General features: G+C 33.2%; 1 protein-coding gene across 3 annotated transcripts in view; it reads right to left on the minus strand.

The window, feature by feature from the left end:
- The window catches only part of LOC118199080 (dicarboxylate carrier SLC25A8-like), a 31,421-nt gene continuing 8,687 nt past the window's right edge, over positions 1-22,734 (minus strand). For all 3 annotated transcript variants that reach the window (XM_085820088.1, XM_085820087.1, XM_085820089.1), the window contains exons 5-7: positions 20,349-20,558; positions 17,184-17,466; positions 1-1,449 (exon numbers count right to left, since the gene is read on the minus strand). In XM_085820088.1, coding sequence (XP_085676214.1) covers positions 1,236-1,449; positions 17,184-17,466; positions 20,349-20,558 — 707 coding nt within the window. In that variant the 3' untranslated portion in view covers positions 1-1,235. The remainder of the gene's footprint in view (positions 1,450-17,183; positions 17,467-20,348; positions 20,559-22,734) is intronic.

Here is a 22,734-nt window from a genome sequence, read left to right on the forward strand (position 1 = left end):
TTATTTTTTATTATTACTAAGTGTTAGAAAACACCTGTAACTTTATTGCATTCAATAAAATCAAACATTACAAACATTTACTTAAAAGAATATGTGTACATGTCATTATCTCATAGCAAATACTGTGGAAAACATGAGTAGAATACGAAATGAAGCACAACACAAAATTAAGGAATGTAATACATGAACAACAAGCTTTAACTACAATATTAACACCGGTAAATTAAGCCACTAATAACCATTAAACACAAAATTGCATTGTTCTTATCACAGACAAATACAGTGGTAACTATATACAAATGACACACAAGGATAGGGAATAAAGAAAAAAGAAATAGCATTCAGAAGGATAAAGTATGCACCTATTCTGACTAAGATATACATATGTTAGTAACTACATAAATAATAAAGATATTTTCTGCATTATGGCTAACTTAAAATGTTTACATAAGTAAAAGATAATAATTCTTTTATAGTGATAGTGAACACAAGTTTAACATGTGAGAAATAATTTACAGATTGCATTGCCTGCAAACATGTTTAATTAATAGACCTCTTCCTTGTGTGTCACCTTTTATACAACACAAACACGCAAGGCAAGTCACCAACCATGCAAGCTTAATTTTCATATGAATATGGTTACAGTTACCAGCATCTCTTATTACAGCTGCAGTTTCCAAAGGAGTTATTTTAATTTATGCTTATTCAGTCTCCCATGACAAATTTCATTCTTGATAAATATGTTAATAGAATGTAATTTTTTTCAATGCATAAAGAAGTTTTATGGAAAAATCTCTGGAATGTGACAAATATGGAAACTACACAAACACAAGGCAAATTGCCTCATTTTTATAAATGTCTGCAATTTGCTTGCTGTGCTCCCAAGGAATATTATTATCTGATAAATTTTGAAGACAACAAACAATAGTTCACTAAATATCCAGAAATAAATTAAGAGCATGTGGACACTTGTCAAAGTACAAAGATGCTCTCCACACCACTTGGTGCGAGTCTCAGTATATCTTAAACTTGAGGCTTAAGTTCTCAAATCACGTTAAGAAAAACTTAAGGTGAAGAAGCTCAAGCAATGTTTCAAATTTTACGTAGTTGTCACCAGATGCTCTTCCAGAAGATAACATCACCAAATGGAAGAAAAATGCAGCAATAATTCAGAAGATGACAGGTATGACATAATACAGAACAGAAGTTAATGCATAGGTTACAGATGTGAATATCTAATCCCACTGGTTGATGACAACAGGGAAGATATAATGTGGACGTCCAAAAGAAGGAGCATCTCTAGGAATGGGGGGTCCTCCAGCATACACTCTGGGCACTGGATGTACAACATTGCCTTGGCTGATGTGTGTGAAAAGGCGTTTCAACTGCTCAAAGGTAACAAACATACAGATGTTCCATGATCCAAGGCGAATAAATGATGGCATAAACCTAAAAATAGTTTTAAAGTGAGAATTATGGCAATTTATGTACATATTATTTACAGTGAAGTTGTACTGAAAAACAACTATTCCATCTGTTACACCAGTTTACATTTACTATTTTTTCCCCAAAAAATTATTGCTGATGTAAACTGATCCTCGAACAATGCAGGTATTGATCTCATGTGCACACCCTAAAAATAATTAATTACCTACTGTTGACATGCAGCTTTACCAGTTAACATACATTATTAATTACTTTATTTTATAAATATTATACATGAATTATGTTCAGAAAAGCTACAGACTTTATTTCCTAAATTATTACATCATGTTTTTCCAGATTATTTTAAAAACATTTGAAAATAAGGTACTATTCGGTTTTGAAGGCCGTAAAAAATCGCCAAACTATTGTTGATGCCAATGCTGCCAAAAATAATTGCGGCAACCCTAATAATTGCAGCAAGAAAGGACGTATAATAGTAAATAACTATCTAAGTTTGATGTTTTAATTTAGATGAAAGGTTAATTTCATATAATACTTTTTTATTATTATAATTTATATGAAAAAGGCTAAACATGACTGAATAGAAGCATAAGAGTAAATAACTATTTCAAATCATTATTATAATTTATATAAAAATTGCTAAACATAACTGAATGGATGCCTGCATTGCTATTTCGCTACGGAGTCATCGCTAAAGCATAATTTCATCTCGTTGGTTGTTCAAACATAACTTTCTATAATGAATGATGCCTTTCTTTGAAAAAATTCTCGGTAAAGTGCAGAATTGCCCACTTATTTGTTTGCCGCTTTTTACAAGGGTAAAAACAATTGGATTTTTGTCAATTTTCTTTTACTTTTTGAGTGAAAATACGTCGATGTGTACGTAGATAAAGTCAAGGGTGTGCGCAGAGCCATTTTTGTGCAATTCTGAGATTTTTTTCTTTTAAAGTGAAAATAGGTCAATGTGTACATTGATGCTAAAGCAAAGTTTAAAGAAATTAAACATTTAGCAGTAGTAGCAATGAAAGCTCTCTGAGTTATGTTGTGCAGACATTGAAGACAATAAATGATTTTGAACTTAACCAATTTATTAACAATATAATATAAAATAAAAACACAAAAAATAAATGTCAACAATATTAGAGTATTAGGAAAAACACAACATAATCATCATTCATCAAATATTTTTACCTGTACTCCAAAACACTGGCATTCTATACAAACAAACACACACAAAAAAAAAAAAAAAAAAAAAAAAAAAAGAAGGTGTCCTAAATAGTGACTATGCAGCCTAAAAATAAAGCCGGCTACCCATTCAATAAGTCCATAAACAATGGTCAAGAAAACACCTGAAAAATTTAAATGTGAAACCACTTAAAACCGGCCTAACTTCGTTTGCACAAGGAGTCGTCGCCGCTCACGTATTTTTAATTCCGCCCTCATTGAAGAACCATGGACGCCGCCCACGGCATTTACTCACAGGACAGCCTCGAAGAATTTTAATCTGGAACCATCAAACCGGAATCAAGGCATTCTTTCACCGGACTGCATGAATCCTTTGAAGGGGCTAGAAACCGCTCACTCACCAGCCGGGAAACCAGGAACTAGAAGGGTTGAGCAACTTGGATAGCAGATGCAGGGGGTGTGACCAATGTCACGTGATGAGCGATAAGACATCTGGTTGGCGATGAGGTATCCAGGCATCGTAGCGCTGTAAATCTGAAGTTTTACAGTAGTTATACATAAAATAGTACTAAATCAGTTCATAAAAGGTGTGTGTTACAGTCATAAATGCAAGGGTTGAGCCAGAGCGACGCGAGATACTTATAGCAGAAGTAGGAATGACGTCATCTCACGGCAACCAATCAGCTATCGGCACGAATCGGCTTTTCAGATGACGTAAATCATGTTTCGTTTTTGCATCTCAATTAGGTTGAAACAGTCCGTTCTCAATGCAAACAGTGGCAGCAAGAAAAGAAGTAGAAGTAACTACTATATTATATTAAAATAAGGACTAAACTAAATAAACATTTCAAGGAGGAGAGATGATGCATTAAAAGGTTTAAAAATAAGCTATATTTTCCAACAAATGCCCCCCAGATCATCATCTCCGACCTGAAATAAAAACCGAATGCCAGTATCTTTACAAAATTCAAAATAAGAATAAATAAATATCACAATTTCATTCAGAAATTTTTAAGAAAATTTTTCTTTGGGAAAATCTTATCCCATTATTCAAAAATTTTACCGTAGCAAGAAAGTCCAACATGTTACAAAACAATACAAAGTCATATATATGATCATACACTCAATACATTTACCCAGGGCCCTGGTCACTCATACAACATTCTACACTATACAATTTCACATTTACACACATTTAAATACACACAAAAACAAATTTCATAAGAAAATTGTTCCACAAAATTTTAGCAGGTTATGCTTAGTCAGCGGTTTTGTCATGGGATCAGCCAGATTATCTTTACTTGGGACGTATTTTAAATCAAAAATTTCCCTGTTTAATAAATCACGAATGAAAAATAGTTTCACATCTATATGTTTTGTCCTTGAGTTTTCAATGGGTGATTTTGTAAAACATATAGCAGCCATGTTATCAGCAAACAATATTGGCCTCGAAACATAGTTACTTGCAATTTTAAACTGAATGCATTCATCCAAAATGTTTTTAAACCAAACTAATTCTTTTTCTGATTCAGTCATGGAGATAAATTCAGCCTCCATAGTAGATAAACTCACTCCCCTTTCTTTAAATGTACGCCAAGATACAGGTGATTCTCCCAACAAAGCTATTTGTCCACCAATAGACACCATATTATCCCTACTTGAAGCAAAATCCGAATCTGAATATATATTGAGCTTCAGTTCCTTGCATACCAGCTTGAGTTTGTGTTGTCTGGTATTGGAAACGTACCCTAAAATTTTAAGTAATCCTTCCCAGTGAAACTTACCAGGATTGCTTTGGAACTGAGAAAATATATTAACAGCATAAGCTATATCCGGACGAGTACGATTGCAAAGAAACGAGAGACATCCCAAAACATTTCTATAAGGATAATTCATCATTTCAGTCGTTTCTTCTTGTGTACTGGGACTTTGAGTATTTCACACCTTTAACTATTGGAAGGGAAGTAATTTGTATTTTAAAAGACTTAAATCGATTAACTATGTCTTCTATATATAATTGCTGATGAATTAAAACACTATTTTTCTCATATTCAAATTCCACACCCAAAAGCTTTCTTGTTTTACCTAAAATTTTCAAATCAAAATGTGAACTCAGGACTTTTAATATCCTTTTGGCCTGAACTTCACTTTTCCCAAACACAACTATATCATCAACATAAACCAACAGAATGACAAAATCTTTAAAACGATAGACACAATTACACCACTCAAACTTGATAAACCCTAGGTTACATAGTGTTCTATCCAACTCGTAGTACCATAATTGGCCACTCTGATGCAAACCATACAAGGCTCTATCTAAGCAACACACAAAAGTTTCTTTATCTCGCTCCACAAAACCCTGAGGTTGGGACATGCAAATTTCCTCTGATAAAGGAGCGTAGAGATAGGCACTTTTCACGTCACATTGTATATTTGCCCATCCAAGGTGTGCAACTAAAAGGGAGAAAAAGAGCCTTATTACTGAAAAGTTGACTACAGGAGAGTAGGTTTCATCATAGGTATCGTATTTAATTTGCCGATAACCCTGAGCCACTAAACGAGCTTTAAAATGAACAATGTTTCCAAGTTCGTCACGTTTAATGTTGAAAATCCACCTGCAACCTAGTGGAGTCTTGTCTTTAGGAAGTGGAACAAGATGCCATACCTTATGCTTTCGCATGTTGGCCATTTCCTCTTCCATTGCCTCTATCCATTTAAGCTTTTCTGCAGATTTCATTGCCTGGTTATAAGTGTTTGGAATTGAAACATCTAGTCAGCTATCTCGGGTATACGACGTTGAAGGAGTACCAGTTGGGTCGATTTCACCACTATAAGTATTGCTTCCCTTGAAATCAAACAAGGTAGGATCATACTGAATATTATGTTCAGTGCAATACCTTTCTACATCATTTGGTGATCGTAGTCTTTGATTAGACCCCCTCTCGGTTACAGCAAAGCACACTACGGCTATTGCCTACGGGGAGGGAAGCCTTCGTGTAGGATTTTTTAAAGGGAACTGACTCATATGCAAGTTACACACGGGAATAACAATGAAAACGCCCATGCAGCTAGCCGTTAGCCGGGAATTGAACCCCGGACCGAACTATTAGTGCTCAGCGACTTTACCGCTCGAGCTCTGGTGGGCTCTTTTTTTCTTTTCATTCGCTGTTTAAAAAACGGGTGTTCACGATAAAGTAAGCACATGTTTACTTGAATTAAAATGGGTTAGACGATGTGACTCTTCCTACTTTAATCTCACTTAGCTTTTGATTTCTAATATTGATTCAATGTTTTCTGTAGACAAAGTATTCTGATTAGAATAATAGATTTCAAACATGTTCAAAAGGTGTGTATCTGAATATAATTAGGTTTTTATAACATAGGGCCCATTTTATTAGTTTCACATAGTTCTAAAGCAATTGAACCACAGCATCGTTGTTTTGAAAGAAAGTAAAAATGCGAGAAATGTATAATGAATATTAATATACAAGCTTTATTAAAAGTAGTCAGCCTTTTAAAACGTGACCGTCTATGCTTTTAGAGGATTTTTGGAGCTCTGTGCATTTGCTCTGGCATCTTAAAAAAGTGATGTTCAATATCAACGTATGTTTATGCTCTCAAAAATACAGGTTTCTTTCAGAAAGCGACCTCTTAGAAGTCGTCAATAAATGATTCAGTATAAATATTTTCTAATAAACCATAGAATAAATTTATTTTAACGTCAATTTAAAAATGGCTGCTTGTACTAAGAGTTAAGAGCAATAAGACTCTAATTTTTCTTTCGCAATTAGCTATCATGCCAGCTGAATTGTTTTCTGCATAACCTTTATTGTGTATAATTGAAATATTTAGCTATGCATTCAACAAATATACAACAAATGTAAGACAAATCATTAAAAAAATTAAAATTTGGAACATTAATGATAATTTTTTTGTTATACATAAAATATTATTAATGAATGATGAATTTATATCATATTATATATAAATCAAAATTTAAACTCCTATTCATTTATAATAAATTGAAGAAAAGCTATAAAGTGAATTAATTTTTAAAAACAAAACGAAAATTAAAAAAAAAAAAATTGTCATATACCTAGAATCTAAAAATGACGAACACTGAATTTTACGACTCGTGTGTATGGGTGCACTTAATTACGGCAAGGCACACTATGGCTATCTGCCTAAGGGGGGATGCCTTCGTGGAGGACTTTCTAAGGGAAACTGGCTCGTATACACGTTACACATGGGGAAAACCACAAAAACACCCATGTAGTAGGACCGTTCGTGGGATTCGAACCTCAGACCGAACTAACGGTGTTCAGCGACTTTACCGCTCGGCCGCTGGTGGGCCGTTTTATGACTCATATAATAATAAATGCATGTTCATATTGTAACAGAAATTTTGTTAGAAGTCTAGCATATGTATAGTTATTTGTGATCTTTTAAAACTGTCGTAACATAATGCATATTTATCATTATCGTGAATCAAAACAGTATGCTTTACATCCTTACAAATATACGTGATAGATTTTAATATTTATTTCTGCATATACTTACGTTTCCCAAAGACACGAAAGCAAGTCAAGCAGATTTTTGTTGTATTAAGCAGACTTAAGTTCTCTGTTAGCTAGTGTAACATAATTTCGGATGTTAGTGTAACATAATTTCGGACTCTATGAGCCTTCCAGAATTATTAGCAAAATAGTGGAAACGTCTTTACAAAGTGTTTTTATAAGGAAACAACAGATGTATACTGAGCAGTGATCAACTGATATATTTCTTAAATGATTTGGTTTAGTTGATTATGACAAAACACACTGGGGCTATGTGCCTAAAACGAAAAATGCCTTCGTAGAGCACTTTCTTAGGAAAGCTGGCTCGTATGGTACGCGGTAAGCTGGCTTGTAAGCTGGTACGGGGAAAAAAACCACGAAACGCTTATGAAGCCAACCAGTTTGCCTGAGATCGAACTCAATACAAATCCCAAATAGATGAGAACCAATGAAAGTAAATGAGATCGAACCAATACTTTCCCAAATACAAATACTTTCTGTATTTGTATTTGGGAAAGTTTTATGGTCATTATGAAAAAGTGAAAATTTGATATGGATTCCGCATGACTTCCTTCTACGACTATTTAAATTATGCTTATTTTTTCTGCACTTCATTTAAACTTATTTCCTCGAATTATTCTAACTCAATTAAGCGATACCCAAAGGCAAGTTACAAATGGCATCAAACATTGCAAATTTTAAAACTAAATTTCCTGGTCAATCTTTGTCCTACAGGACTCAAACTTCTTGTATTTTTCTTTTTCATAACGAGTATAAAGGTTTTCCAAATATAAATATAGAAACCAGAAGACGACATTAAAAGTTAGATTTCATAATTTGCCCAAAACTAATTCTTTTTTAAATTTGACATTGACAAAATATGAATATTTTCGTCATTTAAAATACTTCTGTATTTTTGTTGCACCGTATTTAAACTTGCTTCCTCGAGTTATTGACATTAAATTACATTAATTCCATTATCTATCGGAAAATAATTATAGCAAATCATCTATTTACGACATCTCTAAGAGGTCACCTTTTAAGAGATCTCTATTTTTGGGAACATAAACAAACATTGGTAGTGAACATCATCTTTTTAAGACCACCACATGTAAAATCCTCTAAAAGCATGAATGGTTGCATTTAATAAGGACCCATTACTTTTAATAAGGAATGTAACATTAATCTTAATTATACATGTTTTTGATGTGTGTGCCAAAATAGTGATAACGTACTTCTGTTGCTTTAGAAATGTGTGAAATTAAAAAAATGGATACTATACAACAAAAATGTTATTATATTCAGATAAACACCTTTTGAACACGTCTGAAATTCATTATTCTGCTCAACATAATTTGTCTGCATAAAATATTAAATAATATTAAAAAATCAAAAGCTAAGTCGAAGTAGAAACAGTCATCTCTTCTAAAACATTTTAATTGAAGTAAACAGACGTTCGCATTATCGTAAAGTAAACACCTATTTTTCAAACAGCGGATGAAACGGGAAAGAGGGAATTGTTGGGGGAAGGCAGCGAACGAAATAACACTTTTTCGAGCTGGGGATTAAATGAGAAAGGACGAAACGATACAAAGCCAATAAGACAAGATCTGGTATTTTACTTTATTATTTAATTAGTCATCATAAATTTAAAAATTATTTTAATTTTTATTTGTTTTTACATTTTTATTAAATTGTACTTATAAGTATTTTATATTTCAGTTGCTAATTATTATGTTACTTTAATTATTCATTATTTTAATCACTATTTTTTGTTATTTTAATTATTAAGTTTTTTAATAAATAATTTTTTTGTTATTTTAATTACTAATTAATGTTATTATTGTAATATTTATTTCCATTCTTTCTTTATTTTCATTTTATTTTTTCCTGACGGCCTTTCGTAGGCCCTTCTGACTTTAGAAACTAAGCCCTGACAGCAATAGAAAATTTAATAATGAATCATATCCAGTGCACCAAAAAATAATAGCCAAAATAAAGTGAATTATTTCTACCCAAAAAAAGGCGACGGAAAACTAGAATAGCTCACGTGATTCAATACAATGCGACGTTTCAAAGCCCTTTTTAGGGCCGTAGACCGATAAAATAGGCTCAGTATACGGATACCGATCGATTTTACCGAAAGTAACGAGTAACGATACGATAGTAACGAGTACTGGTTCACCGAGTAACGAATACATACGGGTACACAATTTCTCGTTACTTCTACAGCACTAGGGTTGAGCCTTGGATCTTGGATCATATCTTTACTGCTGGCTTTACTGGTAAGAGCTACTAGGAGCTCTTACCAGTATATTATCATTTTACCATAGGCCATAAAGTTAAAAATTTAAGAGGTGTATTTAAAATACACCGCGCCCGAAGGCGAGATCAATAAATGAGAGAACTCATAAAATAAGTTTTGCTAAGTTGCATATCATGGCATAGCATGGGTGATTATATACGTAAATGGTGGCGAGAAGCGAAATGAAATTCTAAACTTCTGCGTGAGTCAAGAAGAGCAGGAGCACGTGATCAGCGTCCGGCATTTAGATTGGTCGAGGACTCAGAGTTCGAAAAATGAAGTTTTTGGCAATAAATAAAGTTCAAACATAGTAAAAGCAACATCTATTTGTGAATTTAAGAGTCTTATGTCTTTTGAAACACTTGAAAATCTTCTAAACTTGCGATATAATCATTAAATGAATAGGAAACTGTAAAAGGTGAAAATGAGGTCATGTAACTCACTAGGGCTAATGAGTGAGAGTAAGCACTTGGTGTTACCACGAACTTTGATTTTAAAACACACGATACGAAATATTAAAAATAAAAAGTAAACATCTTGGTTAAATAAGTAGTAAAACGAAGAATTCATCGATGAAAAATAAAGTCCTAATTTTGCAAAGTTCATCTTTCTTGAATAGTAACTGCAAAGGAATAGTAATTTTTATATATATATATATATATATATATACACATTATATACACTACCACCACTTAGAATTGTGGTGGATCGTTCGAGGTCTTTTCACTACGTTCTCAATAGTAGGGTCATAGTCTGTAAGCGATTTAATAGCTTCATAGGGAGAATTTCTCATATCTTCAAAGAAGTTGTGTGCAGAAATTAGGATTTGGTCGTGAATTGGATTGATATCCAGGTCTTTGTGAATTTGAGAATTTCGCACGAACCAGGGTGCGTTCACTATGCTACGTAAGATTTTGTTTTGGAGTACATTTAATTTTTGTCTGTCTATTTTTCGGGCAGTAGCCCAGGCTGGAACTGCATAGAGGATTATTGGTCGAATAAGTGAGATGTAGATATTTTTCTTGGTACGGAGGCTTAACTTAGAGTTTCTTCCAATTAATGAGTAGAGAGCAATGAAAGCAGCGTTAGCCTTATTTGTAACATATTGAATATGATCTTTGAAATTTAGGGTTTTGTCAATATAGACACCTAAATATTTATAGGAGTTGGCAACAGGAATATCTTGGTTATTGAGTCGGATATTTATATTCACTGGGATATTTTTTCTGTATCTGCGAAAGAGAACTACGCAGCATTTATCAGTATTTAGTTTGATTTTCCAGTCTTGACAAAATTTGTTAATAATGTTGACTTGGAGCTGAAGTTTCTCTAAAGCATTATTTGGACTTCGTGAACTGGTGAGGATGACTGTGTCGTCGGCATATTTGAGTATATTAGAATGAAAAGGTAGAGGCATATCATTTATGAATATTGTAAAAAGCTTCGGTCCTAAAACACTGCCTTGAGCTACTCCACTGTAAATCACTTTTTTTGAAGAGATTGCTTCACCACAGCGCACTTGAAAAGTACGATGTTTAAAATAAGAATGCATAAGCTTAATAAAGCTGTTTTGTAAAAGGAAGTTAGATAGCTTATGAAGTAAGCCAGCATGCCACACTCGATCGAAAGCTTTTTCGAAATCGAGGAAGCATGCCGCTACTCCGTTCTTTTTTGTAAATTCTTGGGCAATAAATTCAACTAAATTTAATATTTGATGTGTGGTATTGTGGCCTTTGCGGAATCCAAATTGATGCTTGTCTATTAGATTAAGGCGTTCTAGATGATTGGTGAGCCGAGCACTAAGTACTCGTTCGAAAACTTTTCCAAGCACTGGCAGAAGACTGATGGCTCTGTAATTATTTGCTAGCTTTGGATCTTTTCCTGGTTTCGGGATCGTAACAATGATCGAATGTTTCCACTGCGATGGAAAGTAGCTGAGTCTAATACAAGCATTAAAAATATTTGTAATTAAGACTATGCATCTTCTAGGTAAAGCTTACAACGCTTCATTAGAAATCATGTCATATCCTTTAGCTTTGCGCTTCTTCTTTCTTATTTTTTAATAATTTGCTGAACTTCGTTTGGAGATGCAGGCATAAAAAAATTAATGCTGGGACTGTTGAGGATGCTATTGACAGAGTAATTAATATCTTTTTCGTGATCAGAATTTTTATTTTCATGTTGTTTAAAAATGTTTTCTAATTCTTTTGCATGAATTTCAGCTATGGAGTCTTCGGAGTGGTGAATTTTGCCCATGTGATACAGGGGGTGAATTTGATTGGGTGAAAGATTTCTGAGTGATTTAGCTACTCTCCAAACAGAGTTTGGGTAAAGATCCATGTTTTCTAGGAAATTATCCCACGAATTTGATCGATGGGTGGTGATGTCTTCTTTTATTTTTCTGTTTAAATAATTAATATGACGTTTTTCAATAGGATTGTGAGTAATATGCCATCTTTTTCTAAGTCTATTTCTTTCTTGTATAAGGGATTTAATTTCTTCTGGGATGTCATAAGGATTTTTATTCTTGACTGTATAGGTAGCATTATTGATAGCGTTTTGAATTTTGGAGTTTAATCTGGTGATTTCCAGCTCAATATCGCAGTCGTAACGAAGTGTGGCTCTGCTGTTAACAGAATTTAGCTGTTCGGTAACCATATACCAATTAACTTTTGTATGAGCTTTAGGGAGAGGGGGATAAAATCCATAGAAGTTGAAGACTATAGGGAGATGGTCAGACGAAAGTTCTGGGAGAACATCAAGATTAGGAATATTAGGAAGGTTTTTCATCAAAACTATATCTAAAATATCCCCTAGTCCGTTGTGCGTATAGTGCGTTGGGTGATTGGGAGCAATGAGATTGATGTTACTATTGTGGATGAAGTTGCTTAAATTTTCTCCATTTCTATTTGTGACTCTACAGTTCCAAGAGGAATGTTTAGCATTTAAATCACCTGCTATTAAGGTGGGGTAGTTATTTTCAGTAAGTAGTTTCAGATTATTGAGATCAAGAGTGCTGGAGGGGGGATTGTATACGGAGATGAAAAGAAAAGGTTCTCTAAAACCACTATAGATAAGTACTGCAGCATTTTCTATAGTACAAGCGGGATTTAAATCATATTTGGCTGTTTTGATATGGTTTTTAATGAGAATTGCGTTTCCTCCCCCTCTATTATGTCTTCTGTCTTTTCTGTAGATGCGGTAGCCTTGTATTTTAAATTTGTCGCAAGAGCGGAGATGGGTTTCATTTACTAGCATAACATCAATGTTATGTCTAGTAAGAAAATTCGAAATTTCCACTTGTTGGTATCTGATGCCATTTGCATTATAGTAACAAATCTTTAAGAAGCTATTTGTAGCTGAGATAAAATTTATTTGACTATGAGTTTGATTAAAATTCATAGTTTAGATTTGAGAAATATTCGAAGGCCACCATACCGACCTCTAGTTTGTCTAATATTGTTTTTGCTGTTTTAAATTTCTGAAAGAATTCTTTAACTTGAGTGAATTGGATTTTTATCCAGTCAAAAAAGCTAAGTGGGTTTGAGTTTGTGTCTTCTGTTTTACTAGTGTTTTCATTTTCCTTGGAAGTATTCCATGCATTTTTTGGTTTGAGCTCAGGGAGTGAAGGAAAATCCTTTTTGTTAAATTTAAATTGTTCTTTTTTCTTTTCTTCTTTGAAAGCTTTAGATTCTTCGATTTGCTTCTGAACATTATAAGGATGTTTACTGCAACCTTTGAAGGAAGAAACGTGATTTTGCCCACAGAGGGCACAGACAGGGAGTTTGTTGTCATTTTTTGTTTGTTTACAAGTGAATGTTTCATGAGGCTCTGCACATTTTAAACAGCGAGGTTTATAGTGACATTTGTCCCGTGTGTGCCCGTACCTTTGGCAGTTATGGCACTGCACGGGTCCAGGGCGAGCTTTAAAAGGCTCGATGAAGACATCCAGACCTCTGAGTTTCTTTAGATCATATATTCTTTTACCTTCTTTATTTCTAGTACATTCTGCTATAAAAACAGGAAGTTGAACTTTCTTTCCTTCAATAGTGTGAATTACTTGTCGAATTTTTTGAATTGGGATACCTTCTTGGGCAATTTCGTTTTTGATTAGTTTCATATTAGCTGTTTTTGGAAGTTTTTTAATTATTGCCTTGATAGGCTTTTCACTGTTGAGTTTATAAGTATGAAAAGGAATAAGTAGTTTAGTTAGGTATTCAGTAACTGTGCGGTAGTGGTCTGAGTCATAAACTCTTATGGTCAGTGTAGCTCCCCTTAGGTTTCCACGATATTTTTTTATATTTAATTGCTCTTCAAAATCTTCTTTCATCTTATCCCAATCCCCCGTGAAGTCTGCTAAGACTATAGGGGGAATGTGTCCTGCTTTTTTGTTGGGTGTAATAAATTCACCTTCCTCTGCTTCCATATTGTCTTCAGGGTTTAGTTCCTCGAATTTATTTTTTTGAGCTGGTTCTTCAATTTCGGAATTTGATAGAGTTCTTTTATGAGTTTTTCTAGGGGTTATGTATCCTTCTTTATCTATTGTGGTTTTCTTTTTGATTCTAGATTTTTGACTAGCAGTAATATCAGATTGATTTGTTTCCTCTGTTGGATTATTTAGGGTTTCTTTTTGTTTCATTTCATTAATGTATAATTCTAAGATTTGTATATCCTTTTCCATAGCATTGACGTGGGCTAAGTGAATTTCAGTTGCATTTTTTGGATTAAATGAATTTTGATAAGCATGAAACTCAGAAAGCATAAGTTGCTTAAGTTTTTCTAAGTTATCGCAGGTAACTTCCAGATTTCTGTGATCACACACAGATTTGATACGGTTTTCAATCGCCTCCTTGTCCATGATATGCATGAATCCTAACTTTTAACCTAATGGCGAAAAGAATAAAGAAAACATACTTATCGTGAACATCAAGAAGAGACGACAGCAACTCAGGATCAGCTTCAGTAGTGAGAGCAATGTCGTTTTCCCTTACTTCACAAAATCGCAAGAAAAGCAACGCCATAGACAGAAAGAACAATTTCTTTAGAGCGACACGAGATACTTATTGCAGAAGTAGGAATGACGTCATCTCACGGCAACCAATCAGCTATCGGCACGAATCGGCTTTTCAGATGACGTAAATCATGTTTCGTTTTTGCATCTCAATTAGGTTGAAACAGTCCGTTCTTAATGCAAACAGTGGCAGAAAGAAAAGAAGTAGAAGTAACTACTATATTATATTAAAATAAGGACTAAACTAAATAAACATTTCAAGGAGGAGAGATGATGCATTAAAAGGTTTAAAAATAAGCTATATTTTCCAACACACATGGATACCGAGTATGTGCAGTTCTTAAAAACGCATCAAGCAGTAGGTGATTCTGCACTTTACCCAAAATTCTATTGCAGACTTTTCATCACGGGTAATTCCCAAATTGTTAAATCCATAAGATATTAAAAAAAAAAAAAAAAAAAAAAAAAAAAGGATTTAAAAATTAAACTAGTATTTCAATGGAGTCTTAAGAATTATGTAAACTTGTGCAATCTGAAATCAGCGCGTACGCTAGATTTGGCGCGCTGTTAAATGGGCATGATTGCTAGATTTGGCGCATACATTTTCGCTGCAATTTTTTTACGGTCCTCAAAACGGAATAGTACCGAAAATAATTTATGCTACACAGTTCAAAAACATCAGCCGCATAAATATACATATTCATCCTTTCAATGACAATTTGTAGTCCTTAGTTATATCATTAACACCAATACAATTTCACTGTTTGTTCTATCCATCTTTCAGTACTTGGAAAATATTTAATAACTGAATCACTATAACGAGAAATATAAATTGCATAAAAATATTAACTTTATATACAGGTGTATTTTCATAAAATTTGGAGTCAAATATCATATAGCAAAGAATGACAACTTGAAGAAGGCAAGATTCAATTTATATAACTCTGCAGTTAATTAACAAAATAACATCTACAATGCAAGCAGCGTAGAATAAAATGAATAAATTAGGCTGCCTAAATATAACTTTAATTATAATCTTAGTTTTATTCATTCACCTAAAAGATTATGAAGCCACTATCATTTATTCTAAAACTGAAAATTTTTTATGCCGAACTACTCATTTTCTGCCTCAATAATTCTCATTATCTAAATTTCACAGCTACCAAATTTAGAAAAAAGGGACAAAGCTATTTTCTGCAATATCTAGAATGTATTAAATATGAGAAAACAGAAATTGAAACATTTTCTACCAGGCAAACTTTACCATAAAAAAAAAAAAAAAAAAAAAAAAAAAAAAAGAGTTTAGAAGTTTTTAAGAGAACTTTCAACTGTTTTATTCTTTCAGGTCTATTTAAATGTTAATTAGGATATTCTTATTACAACAACTAACAGTATAAAATATTTGAATATTGGAGAATTTTAGAGAAATTTTCATTCTTGAAGCATGATCGTAACACTTTTAGTGAAATATGACAATAAACTCAGCTAAAGATACTGTCAAACATTAACTATGATACACAAACACACTAACTATGGAAAAACAATTATATTTTCTGTGATTATGCATACCAAATAATGAAGTGGTTAATGTATTTTATTCAATACAGACTCAGCCAATGGATTGGACGTAGGAGGTCCGGTTCTGTAGACACCATGATCACCAGATGTCACACTGTTGAATTTTTCCCTACAGGGCCATCTCAAGGAACTGGTGTATCGAGATGTGGTGACTACACAAACGAATTTAGTTGCTAGTCTGCATGCTGTTTGTACTTCGGTGGACACTGCTGCGACATGTGCACTCATCCATTCCACAGCATGCTCAAGCTTACCTACAGAGCCGGATTTAGATTTGATAAGACCTTAAGCTATTTCAGATATGAGGCCCTTTATCAGTATGTAATACTATATTTACACTATATCTAAATTTTTTCTAGAAGGGCCCAAGAAAGTGGGGGCTCTAAACTATAGCTTGTGTAGCTTATACGTAAATCCTACACTGCTTGCCTCAATATGCACGGCGGATACTTTGAACATCTGCCTTTATAAATACTGCAGTTGATGTGCCAAAGTGTTGCACCGGCTGTGACATATTTTTCTCCTAAAGTATGGATCATACAGATACAGTTCTTAGAAAATTTTTTATGTACTTCCAACATGGAATCTGACTGTGTAGTCTGAGTGCTGTTTATAGGACACCTTGTATTTACATCACTGTGGTTTGACTTTATCTAGCTTGGGTACCGATTTCTCGGAATGATTGAGAAAATGCACATTTTCAGCATTTAAGTCAGTTTACTGCTCTACCTTTTTATACAGCTTCTATATTGAATTACTAGTGCACATAATTTGCATGTGTGCTGCAATATGCATGTCCTATTGAGATCTATGCACATGAAAATTTAAAACAAACTGTATGTTTTCCATGGTGCTCCATTCTGAATAGCCAGCAGTATATTATGAGCCATAAAAGATCAACTTCAAAGGAAATCAGTTGTTTTAAGTATTAAGTTTGTAATTTAAACATTGGAAGTAATAAATTTTAATGTTTCGGTAATTTCAGGCCATTTCAATATCAAGAAGATTTCATGAAAAATTATTGCTTAAAAACTTAACCCCCCTTAAAAAATCTAGCTTATCATATATTCAGAAACAATTTTAAAAAGTAAACACATACCCTTTATAAAATGCAGTAAATCCACCTTCCTTAAACATCTTCACAGCACAATCCACAGCACCAGAATATTGACCATGATGGGAATTCATAAATCGAGTCTTCACCACATCCACGGGCGATGCCACCACTGTGGCACAAAAACCAGCCGCAAATGCAGAGGTAAAATGACAGGGAACATTATCAGTCATAAACTTTCTAGCCAAAATGAATTCTTTGATCATGTCATAACAAACAAGTTCTGCAGCATTCACTATAGCATTACGAGTGATGTTTGGCAGTGTACCTAAAAATTGCATATAAATAAATCTAATTAATTAAAACGTGTTCCATATGTAAATGATTTTAGTATCACAGAATGACCATGAAAAAGCTAAATAAATATTCTGATGCCTATAAATAAAGGTCTGATACATACAATCATCAAGCATACAAATAAAATAAAATTCAGCCATCAATGAAAATTATGGCTAATCTTTGGAATATGGTAACAGGTCATTTGGCGACATTTTGTTAAGGCGATAAAGGTTACTAGCTAGGTTTAGCAGTGTACATGGATATAGCAGGGTTGCCACACTACCTGGAAAACCGGAAAAAGTCAGGGAATTCGGAAACTGACCAAAAAATTCAGGGAAAAGTCACGGAATTTAAGTGTTTTAGTCAAAATCTGGAAAAGTCAGGGAATTTCATACAACGATCCCGCCAAAAAAGGCGAGTTTTGCGCCGACGTCGGAAGAGATCACTTTTTTGGCGAATTGTGTATCACGTGAGTGTCATTCGGGCAGCTGGCATAGAGCCAATTTTTGCAGCTCCAATTTGATTGTCTTTTTAGAAAGGCAAAGCAAGTTTCCCGCAACTTTTGGTTTCCAGTAACCTCGAGAATCGCATGTGCAGTGCATGAACTAAAGAAACTACCTGTTCTCGTATAAAACAAAATGGGTTTAATCCTAGTATATGGTACCATGAAGGTTAGAATTAAAAAAATATGTATTATAAAGAAGGACAACCTCTCTGCTACAGACGTGGCTCTGTTCCATCATAGCGGGAAACAGCTGAGCATGCACGATATATCTGTCGCCAAAGCTCGAAACTGGTGTCGAAGTTCGAAGGTCACGTTATCAAGAGTTCATAAAATGAATATCGTTTAAAATGTCTTTAAACTCTAAAGGAAAAGAAAATATTTTTTGGCGCAAGTAAATTAATTCATGGATTAGTTATTTTGAGGGGGGGAAGATCTACGAAAATCTGTTTTTAAAATTATTGCGAAAAATCCAAGAAAAAACGTTCTTTGATAAAACGTTTCTTCTTGGATTTTTCGCAATAATTTAAAAACGGATTTTCGTAGTTTTCTTTTTTGTCAAAGAACGTTTCTTCTTAACACGTGTTTCTCAATTTCCTGTACACATCGCGGAGAGGGAAATTCTGGCCGTTCCGTCGTCAAATCCCTTGGCAAATTTTCCCTCCGCTTTTTACATAGACGTTCTTTGGTGAGAATAATCTCCATGTATGGTACAGCGGGATTTGGCGACATGATGATGAGCAGTAAACGGGTCATTTTGTTCTTGGCGACAATTTTCAAAATCATGCGATGGCCGTATCGTATACTAGGATTTTACCGCAAAATCTTTTTTTTTCGACAATTTTCAAAATCATGCGATGGCCGTATCGTATACTAGGATTTTACCACAAAATCTTTTTTTTTTTTTTTTTTTTTTCCTTCCCCTCCTTTTTAATAAATACCTTGTCATTTTGCAGTAAAATAAAAAAATAGTAATCAATCATCTAGGATAACCATGTAATATAACTATATTCGCTAAAATATCGTTGATTATTCTAATTAAATTTTTAAGTAATTATCTTTATTTTTATGTTATTCATATCATTTAATGTTGCTTCTTCCCTCTAAATTTATTTATCATTAGTAAGTAATATTTCCAAATTTCAGGAAATTTTCTCTGGCATAATTCTGAAATTAATTCTAGCAGCATGATGACATAACGAAATTTAATGCACATATTTTTTCCTTATGTATGCTGCGAAATAAATATAAAATACCTCAATTTAGTAAAAAAATATCATTAAATAGATTTCTTTCTTTCGTTTAGCTGCAGAATGTCTGCAAAAAAAAGCCTTATTTTATTCCAGATTGTGCAGATTCTAATCTCAATCTTCAGTGGAGAAAACAACTCCTATTATAATTATATTTGTGTTTTCAAGTGTTAAGGTCTCTTTTAAGAATACACCTCACACAAATTAAATTTACCTAAAATCTAACCTAACTTTTAACATTGCGTTGTGATTTATAAGAACCGGATTAGCCTCGTGTTGAACTGGGGATGATCATGAGTAATAATTAAATAAAATGTACAGTTGGTTATCCAATGTATATATCTTAAATTTTATTAAGTTTTTTAAGCGGAAAAGTAAACAAAATTATCAAACAAAGTGAATTTGCTACACAGTACAAGTAATACCATAATTAATTTACCTCTTAGCACAGCCAAAGTACGTTACGCGGATAGACTGGAATTTTCTCGAAACATACCTGGAAAAGTCGGGGAATTTCATTCTCCTGTTTGAGTGGCAACCCTGATATAGTCAAGAGTGTGCACAATGCCATTTTTGTGCAATTCTGGGATTTTTTTTAAGTGAAAATAGGTTGACGTGTACATGGATGATACCATGTATGTGCAATTCGTAAAAACGCGGCAAGCAGTGGGCGATTCTGCACTTTGTCCCAATTTTGCACCTAATCTTCGTCATGATTAAGCACTTTTGTTCCATAAAAATTCTAGCATAAGCATAATTCGGCTACCAGATTGTTGGAAAAAATTTTTGGAAACGTTGAGTAAAAAAAAAAAACATGCTTTTACTTCGTGAAAACAAAATGGCGTCCAAACAAAAACTAGCAGATTGCTGTAGCAGGGTTGGTCGCCAAATTTTCGCCAAAAAATTGCCAAGTTACCATAATCCAAAGATTAACCAAAATTATTTATATTTACTATTCCAAATCTGCCATCTGTTTTTTTCCTATCATTAACCTAAATATTTCAATCTCTCCTTTATGAAGATACTGACTAGTTACAAAGCAAACTTTAATTATATTTCAAAGACAGGTAATTGAAATCATATACAAAGATTGTTTAAGCCTGGTTTAAACATACTGACCTTTCCATAATCCTTTCATTCCTTCTTCAATTGCAATGGTCCTGTAAGCACTCATTGTTCCCACATAGCGTTGTGCAAGTCCAGTCACTTGAGCCTGCATCCTGACTTTCACTACATCTGTAGGCTGAGCAAATACAACAGACATGCCTCCTGTTGTCACACCAGCTAAAATTCGAATTCCAACATGGCCAGGAGATACATAACTAGATGCTAAAATTAAGATAAATGTGTTAAAATTTGCATTACTTCAATAACGAATTTTGAGAAAGAGAACAATAATTTAAGAGAGAATTTGAATCCCTCTTAATTTTAGAGACAAAAGCACCAAAATGTTGAAATTTGAAATGAAAAAGTACAGTTTCAACAACTGAAAATAATAGAATTTCAAATATATGCTGGTTTAATTTTTATACTTGTCTTTTGAATGAGTGAATCAATAATATTTTTATCTTTCTGCAAAAGATAATTCTCAGCCCTTTAAAAAAAAGAAAAAAAAAAAAAAAACTTTTTACTATCAGAATGTATCTGTAATTTCACATCACAACAAAGCTCACCAATAGAGCATATTTTGCTTCAATTGACTCATTTGATGACAAATATGTTATAACAATCTCTCAAAAAATGTCTTAATAATGTTAAGTATGGATTTAAATCCCAATCTTTGGAGCATTTACATTACTAATTCAACTGTTATTAAAGAGTACATCTAAATCTTATCTCTTTTAATCCCTTTGAAATAGTAGTAAAGTGCAAAATAGGTAAGTGCAAGTGCAGAAAACCACACTACAAACTTCTAGCAAACTATGTATGTGTGCTCTCCAGTCATGTCTATTTAGAAGATGAGATGAGTGATCCTGAAGCACTATGCAAATCAGAGAAATTTTATGGGTACTTATGTGTTATACAACCACCTTAGAAGAAGTTACTAAATTTTCAGAATCTGCCAAAATCGCGCAACCATGTGCATAGCCATTCTTCAGGCTATCTTGCTCATAACAATCCTTTAGTCAAGCAACAATGCCTTTTTCTTATTCTTTTCCCCTGCATTCCAAGTTTCAATGGTTTTAAAAAATATATTGTGATATTTTTCATCTTAAACTTAATTGTAGATCATGAGCTAGTGGAGTTTGCCAATGACTGAAAAAACCCACAATGAAGTTTTTGAAAGAGTACAGAATTTTGCCACAAAATCTCTTAAGGCAACATCGAGAATATGCATTTGGTAGATAGCAGCCAGTGTTGCTGAGGTCTGTACAATGCAGAGTCTCTGCAATTCTCTGAAGTTTTTTTAAGCAAAAACAGATCATTGGGTACTTGAGAAGAATAACAGAGCCCATCCACCCCCCAAAAATACAGAAAGATTTAGAGAAGAGGGTGTTTTACTTTTTTTAAAGATTTGGAGAAGAGAGTTAGTGTTTGATTTTTTTAATGTTTCACATAATCCTTACTTAATTTTTAAAATTTGTAAATTAAATTTTCTTTTTCATATGTTTATAATGTCTGCCAATTTATGATAAATAATGATAACGTGGGTGTCTTCTAAATAAATTCTCAAAAACCATCAACTAGCATTTGATAAGTTTACTTTTTCATTGGTAAAAAAAACTGTCAAATTGTGGAAAGATGGCTGCTTAAATAAGTATGTACTGTTTTATGTTGAAGTAAATACAAAAGCAATAGTGATTTCTAAAACAAAGCTCAGCATAAGATGTACGTAAAAAGCAAGAATAAATTAGTCTTTATCTCAAACTTTATCTTACATACTAGTTGAATGCAAATTATACTTAAACCGGCATCTTCCGACTTGTTCCTTTAATATGAATAACTGGTTAGCCTACTTTTAAACTAATTATTATTATTTTGATATATCACTTGAACAATCAGACAAAAGCTACACATTCTCCCACTCTCTCACTGAAAAGTTCATCTAAAATACACAAAAATATGGTTCTGAAATAACCAAAAAATCACATTTAAAATAGGAAAGGGCTGATAGAAGATCAAAATTTAAAAAGAGTTAGAAACCTTTTATCATTTCCATAATGATTTGCTACAGTAAGTACACTAATTATTTTACATGATGTTTTAAATCACAGTTGCTAATATAAATGCTCCTTTTTTAATAATGTTCAAAGATAAGAAGAAATCAACCAAAAATATGCCTCAAACTTTTGGTTCAAACCTCTGACATCCACAAGCTTTTGCTACACTAAATAAAATGAAAGACTGCAATGAATTTGGATTAAATACGCAGTTATGGAGATTTTTATGGATTATATTGTTATATACAGTCTATTATAATGTTAAAGTTTCCTTTAAACATCTTATTAAATTCAATGGTACTTAAAAATGAGGGGAAAATGTATTGCCATTTATATTTATTTTG

The sequence above is a fragment of the Stegodyphus dumicola genome, chromosome 7 (assembly GCF_044657685.1).
Source record: "Stegodyphus dumicola isolate Sdum_Otavi_A_Nest chromosome 7, ASM4465768v1".
NCBI lineage: Eukaryota > Metazoa > Arthropoda > Arachnida > Araneae > Eresidae > Stegodyphus > Stegodyphus dumicola.